This window comes from Lepisma saccharinum, chromosome 17, assembly GCF_977018435.1.
Source record: "Lepisma saccharinum chromosome 17, izLepSacc3.1, whole genome shotgun sequence".
Taxonomy (NCBI): domain Eukaryota; kingdom Metazoa; phylum Arthropoda; class Insecta; order Zygentoma; family Lepismatidae; genus Lepisma; species Lepisma saccharinum.
Window position 1 is genome coordinate 57,728,946 of NC_139245.1, and position 15,954 is coordinate 57,744,899.

Consider the following 15,954-nt stretch of genomic DNA (forward strand, 5'->3'; position numbering starts at 1 on the left):
CCAACTGTTCTCTTCTCAAAAAGGTAAAAACATTTGATAAAACGCTGTTGTCGTCGCCCAACAGGGATGGGAAGATTAAACGTCTGCCAAAGGAAAGCAAGATCGGCACTTTCAACAAGAATGTGCCGAATACTTAAACAGATTACAAACATGACACATCGGAGGGTCCAGCCCTTGCAGCCAGTGACCATGGGTTAGACGGCTGCGTCCAATACGCAATCGAGTAATAACCTTCAAATTTTAAAGTTATAAATGTTCGTCACATTTGTTCGATTTAATTTTGTTGTATTGGGAATCTTCTAGCGAGACTTCTGTTATCATGTCTTACAGATCCTGTTCAGCGCTGCCTCCATTGTATTTCTCACAAGCAATCTCTGTCCAGATTCCCCCTCATGGTACGGGTGGCTGTATCCGATGGCCACTCTCATAGCAGCTGGCCTCACAGCCATCATATATGGAGTCTTTGCTCTGGGACTTGGGAAGCAGAATCCAGTCCCTTGGGCCACCGTGGTAAGTACTTCCATGCTACAGTGCTCTTTGATCAAAAAATATGAAATGTTTTGTAAAAGAATTAAAATAATACATTATTAGTCTCTTCTTAAGAAGTATCTTCACACACAGGAGACGTACTACTTTGAAACGTCAGAGAAAAATGCTGTCTCAACTAGGACTCGAACACTCAAACTCGAACATTGCCGTATTGATCTTTGCTATACCGACTTTTTATTTATTTAATGGAAACCCCCCCAAGAGGCTGTTTCTCGTGTCATTCTCCTTCACATATTATCGTATCAGATTTACGTATTCTCCGCTTTTCTCTCAGGACAGACAAACACAAATATCCGCATCTTACCCAGGATTCGAACCTAGCCTCAGCAATGGAGATCATCAACTAAGATGCCCAGCCAGTCCTGCTTTCACCTGATTTTTCTTTGCCGTTGTTTTACCTTCAAGGAATTGTTTCTGTAGTGTTATGTCCAGGAATTCTCCAAATGTTAATATGGTTCCTTTAGTCCTTCATTCTCTCAATCTATCCCGTTCCATAAGTTGCGCAAGTGCAAACTCCCAATAATGAAATTCTTGATCACACCAGTGATGCACAGAAAGCTACACATATCATAACAAATAAGAATATGTAGCTTTCTCGTATAAGATTATGCCAAGACACTCATAACATTATCAGCAGTAAATTGATTGATTGAAATATAATGGTTAGGTGATTCTGCATATGTGGCTATTTTGCACCCTTCAATGTATACGGAGAAATATCCATTTATCTACAATCCTTACTTAACATTTAAAAAAGAAAAATGGCTTTAAAAGTTAAAAGTCCCTTGAGAAATATTAAAGGTGCAGGGTTGCAAAGCTATCTGCACAGGACAAACACAACACATTAAAAAGTAACAATCTACTAAAAACATCCTAATAGACAGTGAAAGAGACCAGCTCTTCTCAAAAAGCTAAAAACATTTGTTAAATCGCTGTCGTCATCTCCCAACACGGATGATAAACAGTTGGGAAGGTTAAAAGTATCAGAACATTCAATAAGAACACGGTATGCTTAATATAAACGGTCTTCAATATAACGGATTATTATTTATAACATATTTCACATTTGTTTGAAACAAACACATTTCTAAGCAATGTCTCCAGGAGAATTATGTAACATATTACTAAAAATAAATTTATTTTGACCCACATTGTTATCTCGATAGTCATTTATTAAAAGGATCTGCAGGATATTTTTAAACTTTCATAAATTATAAACGCAACCTTAAACCTGTTACAATGGTATAGTTATTATTACGATAATTACATAAAAGTTTAAGAATCTTGGTCAAGTAATTTTTCCTGCTAACTAAAACGCGTATGGCACGTAGACAATTTTAGAGAGTCTGTATTTCTCTCGTATTTGACCTTGAAAATCCAAATCGGTGCAAATAGTTCAACTGTAGCTTCCTGTTAAACACTGTTAATAGTGTAACAGTATAAAATAGGAAATACGTAGTATGAACTTTTCTTAGTCAAATTAATAGCGAGAAATTTTGGAATTAGAAATGTAAAGCCGAAATCATACGTTCAACACTGCAATTAGTGATTGGTATACTCAACAAAAATTCTGTAAATAACTTCCAGAGTTCAAAACTTGAAATTCCAGAACGTTACAAATAAAAGTCGATAAAACACATTAGCGCGAAAAAATATAAAAATAAAGAAGAATAAATTAAATGAAAGATTAAAATCCGTTAACTGATTTTCTTTGTAAAAAGTGAATTTTCATCAATTGACAACTACTATACAGATTATGAAATAATAGAATGTTTTAAAAACATATAGGCCAAATTTTATGTTCGTTTGTTTTAGTTTATTTGTATTGCAACAATCTGTCATTGTGAGACCTAGGAATGCTGCGTTTCAGCAGTTGCGGAGGAAAGTTTTTGATTTGGCGTTTTGCACCCCCCCCCCCACACACACACACGCACAATGCAATTCTAGGTATAAAAACTTCCCTGCTCCATTTCAACAAAGGATGGTACTGAGAGGAGATTATGCTTGTGTGAGGTGGTTTGTCTCGGTCTCACCTATCTCGTTCTCGCCTTGGTCTCAAAGAGCAGAAGTCCTCCATTTGAAATACAGGTTAAAAGAGACATGTATAGCGTGTCAGCTTATATGATTTGAAAGTAAGTAAGCAATCTTTCTTAATAACGCTTTTTGTTGTTTGACGACTCATTAAGACGCTTCGAGTCCTGAAAATTTGTAACCACACTGCACAAGTTCGAGATTGCCTTAAAACTTATGGATTAGCTAAATTTGAAATTTGAATCAATACATGACTATAAACAATCAGGTATATTCGCTTGGTATGGATCAATAAGTAGGATAGTAATTTAAATTTGGTTTAGGTAAATGTTTCGAATATAATATCGAAGTCTCGAACGAAAGACCTAGAGTCTCAGACATGAAGTCTCGTTTCGTCTTGTCTTTAAAATGAATTGTCTCGTTCTCGGTCTCTTCTGGACAAGTATCAAAAAATCTACAGGGTGTTTCATTTGCTCTCGGCCCCTGATATTCGCTTATAAAAATAAAACTACAGTAAAACCTCGTTGATCCGGACTAATGGGGGGAAAAAGTTGACCGGTTTAACGAAAGTCCGGATTAACTGAATTAACCTGAATTAACCTAAGAGAACAGTAGAAAGTGCATTAAAACTCCGTTTATAGCAACAAAACACGTTTATTATGCTGTATTTAAAGGGCATAGGCTTAAATACCTATAGAAAGTCTGCGAAAAACAGAATTTCATCAGTGGTTCACTACTTTTTCTTTGGGAAGTTCTCTTGTTGACATCTAGCCACATTTAAAACCTTGCATTCTTTTTTTCCTTTTGCCTGTCCGGATTAAGCGAAGTCCGGCTTATCGGGGTCCGGATTAACGATGATTTACTTTATTTATCACAATGTAATGAAGTAGTCGCCATTAGCATGAATGCATGCCTGCACACGCCTCTCCATGTTGCAGAACGTAGCCACCAACACATCAGGAGTCACAGCGTCAATTTCCTGCCGAATGCTGTCGTGCAGTTCCATAATAGTCCGTGGCTTGTTGCGATAGACCTTTCCTCTCAGCACGTCGGTGAGGTAAGGTCAGGTGATCTAGGTGGGCAAAGTCCTTTGGAAATGATACGATCTACAAAGCAGAACACAATTTCTTGCATGCTAGCATTGGAAGTGTGGAAAGTGGCGCCATCCTGCTGAAAGTAGTAATTACGGAGTTCCTCGTCATCCAACTGATTTACAAAACGGCTGTTTGTAAACTCCAGCCAAGTCAGCCGAAGTCGACTATATCTGTTCTTAAACTCAATCCAAGCACGGCTAGCTCGACCCACTTCCGGCTCCGTGACGTCACGGTGACGTATCCGGCTTACTTGGCTCATAAGATTTGTAAGCCTTTCCCGATGCGACTGAGTTCGATGACTGCAGACCAAAACTAGCAGAAAGCATTACGCAGCAGCTTTTAATGGCCGGCAATCATTTATTTGATGCCTTCGTAAGTCAGAAAGACAGCTGAAGGAAAAGGTGTAGTTAATATTATCTTATAATTCTTTCCGTAGATGTATATATGGGAAAAATATGCAAAAACTCGTATCCGAAAAGAAAAAAAGTATAAAACAATGAAAAAAGTAGATTTTGATCTGAACTGTAATGAAATAAATATTTTTAAAGCCATTTCAATTACCATAATTCAACGTTATTAGTTGGTGTTAATACACGGTACACTAAACTAAATTCACCAACCAATAAAATACTACAAAATAATTATTTTTGATGTGTAGGCACTCAGTTGATTCGTTTTCTTCGGTTATTTTTTTTTGCCAATTTCTAAAACTTGTCAAAATATTCTATTAATTTATATTAATTAATGTAGCCGAGCTTTATAGAGAGGTGAGATTTAGTGCTATTTACACCTAACACTACTTCCAAAAGAAAGTCAACTGCTTTTAAACATGAGCAAGAGTCAAGCAGACGATCCACCACGCCATAATCCACGCTGTTCGTAAATTGCAGCTTGAAACAGCTTCGCTAGTGACGTCGACATGACGTTTCGTGTGACGTCTGCGTAATCTACTCGTAAGACCTGGGCTGAATTGGCTAGAGTTTACGAACAGCCGTAAACTCGTGGAAGATTCCCAGGCAGACTTCAGTATCCACTGTAGTGTCGAAAAATATGGGGCCAATACTTTGGCGCCAATGACGTCACCATGCTTCTCATACACCAGGGTATGTCCGTAGCAAAATTTCATTACATTATGTTCAATAGTTTTATTTTTATGAGCGAGAATCAGGGGCTGAGAGCGGGTGAAACATCCTGTAGTTTCATTCTCGTTTTCATTTAGAAAACACCATCTCTATCTCTTATCGCATAACAGAGACATGCCATCTCTACACCCTTTGACCAAGTTACGAAAAAGGTCTGTGAGATCTCGCAGATAAACTCCAGAAATGAAGTGTTGAATATTAAATGTGACATACATCAGCGGTAGTATTTCTATCCATCGCTTCATTATCTTATCCTTCCAGAAATTTTAACTATTTGTTTTTAATTAATTTAGAGACACACTTAGCGACATATTATAGACCACAAAAATGTAGGTGACATATCCACCCTCATAATTGATATTTTCATTATTCCAAGTTTAGAGTTGCTCTTGTTGGAAGAAATATCTGCAATCAATTTATCTGATGCACAGTGCAAATTGATCCTTTGTGTGTGTGTGGGGGGGGGGGGTGTCAACACAGTGGCGTATTGTGATTTCATCTCGGAAGGTAGATTTCTTTGGGTATGCAAATATGTACATGTTCAGTCAGTAAACTAAACTATTTCTTTGCGGTTCTAAGTACCTTAGAACATGGCTTCGATTCTATGTTATTAAATCTTATGATAACATTTACACGTAATTTAGAAACACTTAGTAATTATATTTACATTCTATGACAATCCTAACTCATACATACCAGGTGGTGCAAAAGTCAGTTTACCCATACACAAATTCAAGTTTATACACAAAATTCAAGTATACATACAAAATACAAGTAGATACACAAAATTCCAGTTTCAGTGGTTTTGTTCAAAGTGTCCTCCATTGTTTGCAATACATTGTGTGCAACGATCAACAACAGAATTGCAAATACGATGCAGTAAACATGTATCATTGTTGATGACATGAAACGCATTGATAATTGAGTCTTTCAGTGCATCCAAATCTGCCGGTGATGATGACTATATCATATCCTTAACAATTCCCCACAAAGCAAAATCGCATGGCGTCAAATCACAAGAACGCGCAGGCCAATCAATGGTACCACGGTGTCCTATCCACTCTTCAAATGTGCCATCTAAAAAAATCGAACAACGATTCCATAATGTGGAGGAGCTCCACATTGCTGCAGACAACAAACAACCACACTACAACAAGCCAACCGTATACCTAAAGAAGCACATACACTATCGTAATACTATTATCAATGTGCTTTTTGGGTACACTGACTTTTGCGCCACCCTGTATATAGGGTATCGAACTAGTAACACCGAAAAACTTGACCAAATTTCGAACTTAACGTCCATCCAACCTACCTACTAGTTTCTTGTGAACACTTTAATAAATGTTCCCTGGGGTTGGTCAGTGGTAGAATGGTGATCTTGTTTAATCCACAAGGCTGCGTACTTTATCGGCAAGGAAACCTTTGATGGCTGGACACGAGTGATTTTTAACTGTGTTTATTACATAGTTATGAAATAGTATTCTATATGTTTTCAATTTCATTTTCTTTGTGGGGGAAAAACATCCCTGGCAGGGATAAATATAACGTTTTTTGCCAGGGGTATTTTTTTTTGTGAGAGGGAAATCCCCGGCACATCCTCTCCCCGTTAATTCGCACACTGACTGATGGCACTTTAAGTACACTTATATACACCTAAAATAAGCAAACCATGTTCATTTCTCCTAAATGAAAAGTTTTAATCCATATAATTTTTTTAGCTTGGCGTAACAATAAAAATGACACAATCATTTATTTTGTAAGAATGGAAACAAGGAGATGAAATATTGATTGATGGATTTTGTGTTTCAAGTCCACTTTATGCACAGTAAGGCTAATCGGGACTGGACCTACAGTTTTAAGTGGGATCCGAATCACTGTGAGTTTCACCGGGTATCGAGCCCATGACCCCTTGATTACAAGGCCACGACGTTACCACTACGCCATCGGGAAGGCTCTAAGGAGATAAAGTAGAAAGAAAACTTGAACCAAGAAAGGCCTGAAAATCGATCTGTAGCTATTAATAGCAAGTTATTTCCCGTAGTTTTTTATGGAAGTGAAAATACAAAAATCCCTCTCTTGTCTGTGATGCTCCGTTGTCTGTTACAAAGAGGAATCACATTTAATTTTTCCTGTAATTCGTAGGTGCCGAGAATCGTGGAATTGCATGAAAAACAGTCTCCAGTTATTCAGGAGCACCAGTGACGTGCGGTGACGTCGACACTTGGAGTAGCAATCAGTGGCGTGCAAAAGGGGGGTTGGTGTGCCTCATACCCCTCCCCTTTAGGGCTTAGTATTCCTAAAAATAGAACGTCAATAGCAGGAAAAGATTGCAAAATGATGAATGAGTACTAAAAAAAGTACAAGTAACCCCCACTTAAATTTGAAAATAAAAAATCTTTGATTTTACTTCTAAGCCAGAGATCCTGGGTTCGAATCTCGGCTTGGCCATCGGTATTCTTTAAGTGTGTTTCTTCATCAATTATATTGTATCATCTTCGCGATTAGCCAAAAGTTGCGGTAAAGCGAAGTAAAATAAACCAAATCAAGCAATCAATCAATGATTTGACTTGATTGTTGTTACTTAGCGTCGCTTTTTTCTCACATTTGGTTAATTGCGAAAATGATACGATAAATTAATGAAGGGACAAACCCAAAGAACACCCATGCCCAGGTCGGGGTTCGAACCCGGAACTCCTGGTGTTATAGCGCGCTGTGATAACCACTCCCCCACGGTTGGTTGATTTGGTGTTTTAAGTCCACTTTATACACATAAACAAAACAGGTAACAAAACACACTTTTTTGTAGTTTCTTCAATAATATTCATTTGGCTTCTTGAGTTCTGAGATACATTTTTTCATTTCAAATTATTTTATTATTCACTGCAGAGTACAACACAAAAACAAGAATGCACGCTCATCACGGGTTTGAATCCCGGTCTGGATTGTTCGAGGTCCCTTTATTAATTTCATCACATCATCCTCATTTTCGCGATAACCAAATGTGGCAGAAAAGCGAAGTAAAATAAACCAAACCAACAACAATATGAATGTACGTTCTCTCGCCCAAATAAATACATCCGTTGGAGGCCAAGAGATTAGTATATTTAAAATAAAACACTACTAAAACGAGAGTGAGAGAGAGCCTGAGCAAATATTTGTAATTTAATCATTATATATTCCATATTTGAAAAACAAAAAAGAAAGAAAGCATAACATTATTGTCTGCACATAACACGTTCCCATTACATAAATAATAAAACTACATCCCATATTATACATACATATTGTACAACGTGTAAAAGGTCGAGTAAATACAGAGAACATAAGTACCGCAGAAAATTTTCCCTTGAGTTGTTTAGAGGATTTACAAAGGAATCGAATGGAAACCAATCCCCTATCTGTCCTATAGGAGATAGACTGGGGGACCTGAAAGCACGTACTTTCGACCATTGCAGCGGGGGCGAGGGGGCAAGGGGGGTAGAGGTAGGAATCTTCCCTTTTCCTTCGGGTGGCCGTTTCTACCTGGAACTCCTAAGGCGGAAGAAGAGCGAGCTAGGCCAGTTTTGTCCGCGGATCACACCGAGGGACGAGAAGCACGTGAAAAAGAAAGTGTTGCATATGAACTGTGGCTTTATCAAGACAATAAATATTGTGATTTGAAAACAATTAGAGATGTGAGATTGATTAATCTATCTCTGCTAGACTAGCTACTAGCTACTCTTCAATGCACGTCACTGATGAGCACAGTAGATCGAGTACCACAATGTAGGGTAATAGGTTTAGGGTGATTTGGTTTAATTTGTATAGGAAGATAAATTTGATTCTTTGAACGTCATCATCTTGTCTATACAATTATTTGAGGAGTTACAAGAGGTGATATTTTGTTCGATGGATTTAGGAAGGTACTGAACCTCCTGCCAAAAATTTAATGGGGGGGCTATGTAACCGTGTACCTCCAGTCCCTTCGCCACTGCGCTCTAATCTATTCATACTACTAGATAATAGTACTGCTTGTTGAATCCTTTATGTATTGAAGTGGAATATGCTAAAAGCAATTTCATGATAAAACTAAAATGTATTTTAGTGTGTTCTCTTTGTTTGTAAAAACTTACCGATAACGTCTTATCAACGCACTTCTACGTGCACAAAGACATATTGCTTGATAAATAGCTAATTATGGACAATCCCATTTTTTCAAATAGCGATTAAGATGTCAATGTTAGGAATGCATCAATCAAATTTCAACACACCAGTGATGCATGGCACAAGATTTTGTTTTCATTATTTACGTGGAAGTATTTGATGGTAAGTACGTAGTAAGTACACCAAAACATCATTTGTAAAAAAGTTGCCAATATTATTACTCAATTGGGATTGAAGATTCAAGACTTTATATCTCGCCACCGAAGTTCCCGGGTTTGGATCCCAGCCGATTAACCAAAGAGTAGCATTATTACAAGTAGGGGAGACCGGGGCTAGTTGACACACTTTTTTGTTTTTTGCCTACAGCTACCTAAGTATTTATCCAGAGTAAGAAAGTAAACTATTGCAAGAACTGCCATAGTGTCCTCTACTAAAGAGAAGAATCAGAGATATTTTTCGTCCAATACGTTCGGAGCTATGAGCACAAAAATGGAGGCATGTGAAGTGTGTCAATGTGCCCCATGCACGGGGCTGGTTGACACACTATGTGGGGTAGGTTGACACATTGAAAGGAAACATAAAAAAACTGTTTTGTCTACCTCTTTTGAATTTGAAGCTCATACATTGTTCTGTTTTAAACGATACAATCAATATACAATTGTTTTTCAAACTATAGAATTGCTAATACTAGATTAAAGTACACATTAATTCTTAGTAATGAGATTAACACAAATTGGCCAATCATAATTTAGTGATTATACTAAAATGATGTACACTCCACTCTTCTACCTAAACAGTGATCAGTCTTTTATCATTATGTTTCAGTCAGATAAATCATCCATGGAATCACAGTTGTGGCATACATAGAAATCTCCTCCTGGGGTGCATGCTGTATGAGCCCAATACTTGCAACGGGAACACTGAATCCATGACTCTTTTGGCCTACTATTAGAATAAAGATCTGTGCAAACCAAGCAGAAGACATCATCTTCATCAGAAGATATATCTAAACTATTTGACTGTTTATGCTTCTTTGCTGACTTTCTCTTATCACTGAAGAGTCGCTTTGGTTTTGATGTTTTCTTCTTCTGTTCTTCTAATTTTGCCTTCACAGGTGTGTCTGTCAATATAGCAGAACGACGTTTTCTTACATTCCTGTTGTGGCATTCTTTTCTTGGTCCTGCCTTTGGTACATCTTCAGGGGATTTTGAATGATTTGCAGGACCAATAGTGAGTTTTTGAACACTGCTAACAGTTTGTGATGTTCCGGGTGTTGGCTGTATGTTCATATTTCCAGAATCCTGAACAGAGTCTCCTTCTGCGCTGGTAAGTTTGTCGACTTTTGTCTCTTTAACACTTTCAGATTGAACATTAGGTCTGTCCGTGACATATCCTGGCATGAAATCCTCATCTTGAAAGATGTGTGGATTAAATGGCATTATTCCCGTTGCTACAAATCCTGATTGGATATTGATTTGAGTTGCTGCTAAAGGTAACGCTGTTTGAACTAGAGCAGGAACATCGTATATGGTAACTGTACGTCCTGGGTTGTTTGCCATCCAAGCGTCTGTGGCTGAGTTAATAAACTTTTTCAAAGGACCAAATACGGATCTGTCTAGGGGCTGAAGTTTATGAGAACAATGTGGAGGAAATGATAATAATGTTACTCCATTTTCTTTGCAGTAGTTTAGGGCGTCTATTGAAAGGTGGGAATCATGATTATCAAGAAGTAGCAGAATAGGAGTTTCTTTGGTACACTTTACTTCTTTCACAAAGTGTTTCATAAAATCCACAAAGTTAACTTCGTTCATCCATCTTGATGGGTTGGCTCCTCCAGCACTACCAATTGGACCCTTACTTACAAAATGATTCTTGAAATGAACCCTCGGGAAAACAAAATAGGGTGGTATTTTATTTCCGGTAGCAGAACCAGCCATTGCCAAGGTAACCAACTGTCCCCTCTCAGCAGATGTAATCTTCCCTATTTGCTTCAAACCTTTTCTAGCAACTACTTTGTCAGATTTTTGAACGGTCGAAATACCAGTTTCATCCATATTCCAGATTTCACTTGGCCGTAACTTCAAACGATCATAAACTGTCCTCAGATTTCTGAAAAATTCATCTACATTTACTCTGTTAAAGCCAGATGCTCTTGCTAAACTCGTTGATTCTGGTGTCCTGATCGAAAGCTCTTTGTGACGTTTCAAAAAATTCGAAAACCAATCTGCTCCGGCCAGTTCAGTTTCACTCCAATTTAAAGGCATTCTAATATCCAATGCTTTAGCATACTGAAAGGCAACTTTCCGAACTTCTTTAGGGGTCAGTCCAAAATAAATGTCCGAAGCTTTCTTTAAATAGTTTACAAGTTCTTCCTCCTGTTGCTCTGAAAACACCATTCTACTCTTCACATAACCCACTCTTAAAGTTATATTATCGTTTGCACCTGTACTTACATCATTTTTGTCCTTCAGCGTCTTCACGTATCTAGCCAATGTTTTAAATGGTATCCCGAAGTCTTTGGCTGCCCCCCGAATAGATCTGCCATCGATCTGAACAGCTCTTGCTGCACGCAGCATAACATCTGCTGAAGTTTTGCTCGTTCAGTCTTCCTACGATAATTGCGTACCATTTTCTGGAAGGAAAGAGAAGCAGATATGTAACACATGTACTTGATCAAATGAGAGTTTATTGTCATGAAAATACGGAATTACAAACATAGAAATTTAAAAATCCTAATTTCAAAAATGATCATTCAGACAATGACAAATTCAGAATTTATTCTGAAACCGAAATTTAAACTGGAAAATATTATTGTAAAATTTAGTTTTCTCTTTATTATATTTCACAATATCAAATTGTGGAATACTTGGCAAAAAGTGATCTACATGTAGCCAATACATCCAGCACTAGCAATAAAACATATATTTATTGCGGAAAAGTATTACCAACGAATATCTATGGATCATTATTTTGCACATGGGGCAAGTTGACACACTGTGTCAACCAGCCCCAAGCGCTTTGTGTCAACTTACCCCATTGCGCAATTTTGAACAAAGAACTTTCCTTCACAACAACCATTACTAAGAAAGATTCTGTATTCATACATTTTATCAACGAAATATGGTTGCTTGAAAGCCAATACCCGGCATCTTCATAACTTCAAATAAACTATACAGAAAAACATAAAATCTGATCATGTCAAAATTTACTTACCCACTCGAAAAACAGTATTTTTCTTCTCACAAGCTCTGAATGGTTGCGATCCGCTCCAAACTACACCAGCAACTGCGTTTCCGTCGCGCGCTTCCACGACAAAGCCATCAGGACTACCAACTGCAGAATATGGATTTTATCGGCAGCGTGTCAACTTACCCGTGTGTCAACTAGCCCCGGTCTCCCCTACTAAACTTTCTACTTTGTGGCCAACTAATTGCCGACGTGATACTGTTACCAGAGTTCTTTCTTCTCTTAAGTGCTGTACACGAAATATACACACGTAGAAAACATTGGAATGTAAACTATAGGGTGGCCCGTAAGTTCCTACCCATTCACATATCGTATGTGTCCAGTGTATTTCTGTGCTGTCCTTCATTCCTGCTGCATAATGTTATGCGACGGCATGTTCTGTGAGACATTTTTCGCAACATAGCAGGGGTTATTGTTCCAAATGCCTCTGTAACAGCTACCCTCAACTCATCATTGGAATTGTAATGTGTTTCGACACAATGTTCTTTATGTATCCCCAAAGAGAGCCATTTCATAGGCGCTAGGGATATATTTCAGAACCACGACCTATCCATTTGTTAGGAAAAGTGTCATTGAGATATTCACGCACGCAGAGGGCATAATGAACCGGAGCCCCATCTTGTTAAAACCAAACCTCATCTCTGATTCCAATTTCATTGAGTTTCGTTATAAACCATTGTTATAACATATTGAGATATGAGATATGGTTTACTGGTTCATGAACATGACATCGCATAATATTATGTGCAACAGCACACAGAGAACTCTATACACTAGATACATAAGATATATGAATGGGACTTGCGAGCCACCCTGTACACTACAAATATAATTGGCAACATTTTTAAAGAAAGAAAAATACACTTTTTCATTGCAAACAATCCTATGTGCAACAGCAGCAGCAAAAACAACAACAATGCTCTCGCATTCTCTTCGAAGCGTCGACTGTTGGGAAAAGATTAAATGTGACCTTAAAAACAAGTAAATTGTTGAACAAAAGTAAATGTATACGAGAATATTTCATATATTCTGTTTGATCATTAGTAGAAACTTGTCTGAAATTGTAAAACCTATTAGGAACTTTTTTACACTTCTTCAACGATTGAAACCCACTATTGTACAACGTCCGTTGTTAAGCCACCATGTTGATTACATAGTCTACATTGTATCCACGTATTACATAGTATACCTTTTCTATGCATAATCTACAATAACTGCACGTAGAATATAGACAATCGTTGTTTATGTGTATGTGCACATAGCTTGTTTTGGCGCAGAAATAAATAGGAATATTTTCTAGGGGAGATGCAATCACGTGTAATAAATCCTGAATACCAATCGAAAAATGCATGGTTGATCTAAAGGAACATATTTTTTTCACTATACTCTGTCCCGGTTATCTCTGGAGCAAGCAAACGAAAAGATGTCCCTGCTCAAGTAGTGACGCGAGACGGCTGCACCAATGACCACGTGAGAGGGAATGGGATTGCGTGGAGGGGGAAAGCGACTGCAGTTACCAGCCTTCACAGCAGCGTGTACTGCTTCGCTCTGCCCATTCTCTTTTGCTGTTCGAGGCCTTGCTCCAGAGATAGTTAAACAGAGTGTAGTGTTGCTTGTTTGATAGTGGGGAGGCAGTATGGGAGGGGGAGGGAATCCACCCTTCCTTGCTGCCTCTGACATTCTCATTGGTTAGTCAGATCACATTGATAAATGTATGGAATTGCATTCTACAAAATACACAGCACGTGGCCCTTTATCATGTGTCGGTTGAGGATTGATAGACGCTAAACTCTCAAAATAACGAGACAAAAAAGGCACCGAAAAATATAGGACAATCACTTAAAATTGGCACTGAAATTGGAGAAAAAAATTCATATTAATTCATTCTCCCGTACTAGGTACTGAAAAAGCAGCTACAATCGAAATAGGCCTTTAAGAGTGAAGTAGAAAAACAATCACTATAAAACTCTTAGAAATGACCTGAAACGTTTTCTAATTTTAAAGGCCTTCGTTACCTAGCCAGGAACAAAAATGGCATTTGAGAACAAATACTGAACCTAATAATCAGCATTTTATTGTCTTAATAATTCAATACGCTAGTTCAAAGGTTTGAATAATTATAAGAGCATTTATGGGTAATAGATAAGTCCAAAGATTATGTATTGCATTGCATTTTATATTGAGTATGTGCTTGTATACAGGCACGTATCTAGAAATATATTTTGCAGGTGGGGGATTCGAACCAACTGGTTTGCTTTATTTTACTTCGCTTCTTCTGCCACTTTTGGCTAGTTTACGAAGATTGGGATGAGTGATGATATGATGAAATTGACGAATGGACACTCACAAATATCCATACCCAGGCTGGGATTCGAACCCGGGACCCCTGGCGTCGTAGCGTGATGTTGGATCCGAACCAAGTGTCTCAGAAATAATAATAATAATAATATAAATGTTTACATGAAAATAATTATATTAAGGTTAATTAAAATACTAATCAAAATATGTAAATTAATTAATGTATTATTATTACATGAATTAGTAAAAAGCCAGTATATGAATCGAGATATGAGAGCACGTATTCATTATCTAGCTAAGATCGCTAAAATTTGAATAAAACAACTGATCTGGCAAGGAAATCAATATCAAATAGATAATGAATTGAATATTTATTGATTAACAAAGAAGGATGTTATGCACTTATGTACTTTATGCACATGAATATGAGTCGTAATGAACCTCTAAGTCTTCATTGGTGCTGTCCTTCAACAAAGTTCTATGATACCAATCTAATCCTTACGAACATTGATTATAGAGTAGACCGAGGCAAAAGCCCGCCCCTAAGGAATTTTGAATTTTTGACAAAATGTGTGAAACCTTTCTAATCAAACTTTTATTGACTGAGATAAACTGGAGTTAGTAGAATACAGTGGAATGTTAGTTATACACAAATAAAAAATGTATATGTAATACAAGCAAAAAAACATAGTACTGCATTTTGGGATTTTTGCCCCAGACCTGGGGCAAAAGTCCCCAACACACTGGGGTAAATGTCCTCACGTCTAAACAGACCTACAAGTCTTCAATTATGCTAACAATGGTCACATGTGAATTCACCAATACCTTCATATGCTGAGCAGCCCTCATGGTACCAATCCCTACAGCGATGACACTGGATCCAATCTTCAACAGGGGGATCTGAAAATGCTTCACCGCAACCAGGACATGTCGTATTCCAGTCATCTGATGAGACCTTTTTGACTACTTTTATTGTGTTCGTTTTGCGAAGTAGTTTTTCACCGGACTTGGCTTTTTGCATGCTTTCCTTTTCGGTTTTTTGTTTATCAAGAGTAGATTTATACGGTGATCCGGAGATAATTTCAGAATTTTTACTTACACATCTTTCTTTATTTTTTCTGTAACTCGTGGAAGCGGTCGTATTTCCCTTGGTGAAACATGTGTGACGATTGTTATGTTGGAGACTTTTCGTCTTCGTCGCTCGATTGTGTGTCTGACAGTAAGTGAATGGGGACTCTTACCCCTGAGTGTCTGACTCCTACAATCTGTTTGGTGGTGTCATGATGCCGTTGGGAGTATGTTGCACACATTGAAAACAATTAATGGTCTTTTATATGTCACAATCAGGAGTGATTGTTTTCATTATGTTAAATAATATTTCTACATGTTTACATGCTTATGTAATATTACATCAACCAAGGAAAAAACGTATCTTACCTCATAGTTGA

General features: G+C 37.7%; 1 protein-coding gene across 1 annotated transcript in view; it reads left to right on the forward strand.

Moving 5' to 3' along the window:
• The window catches only part of LOC146001314 (uncharacterized), a 49,558-nt gene that overhangs the window by 1,836 nt on the left and 31,768 nt on the right, over nucleotides 1-15,954 (forward strand). Inside the window, exon 2 of the mRNA XM_083138622.1 lies at nucleotides 331-510. Within this exon, the coding sequence (XP_082994748.1) occupies nucleotides 331-510 (180 nt within the window). The remainder of the gene's footprint in view (nucleotides 1-330; nucleotides 511-15,954) is intronic.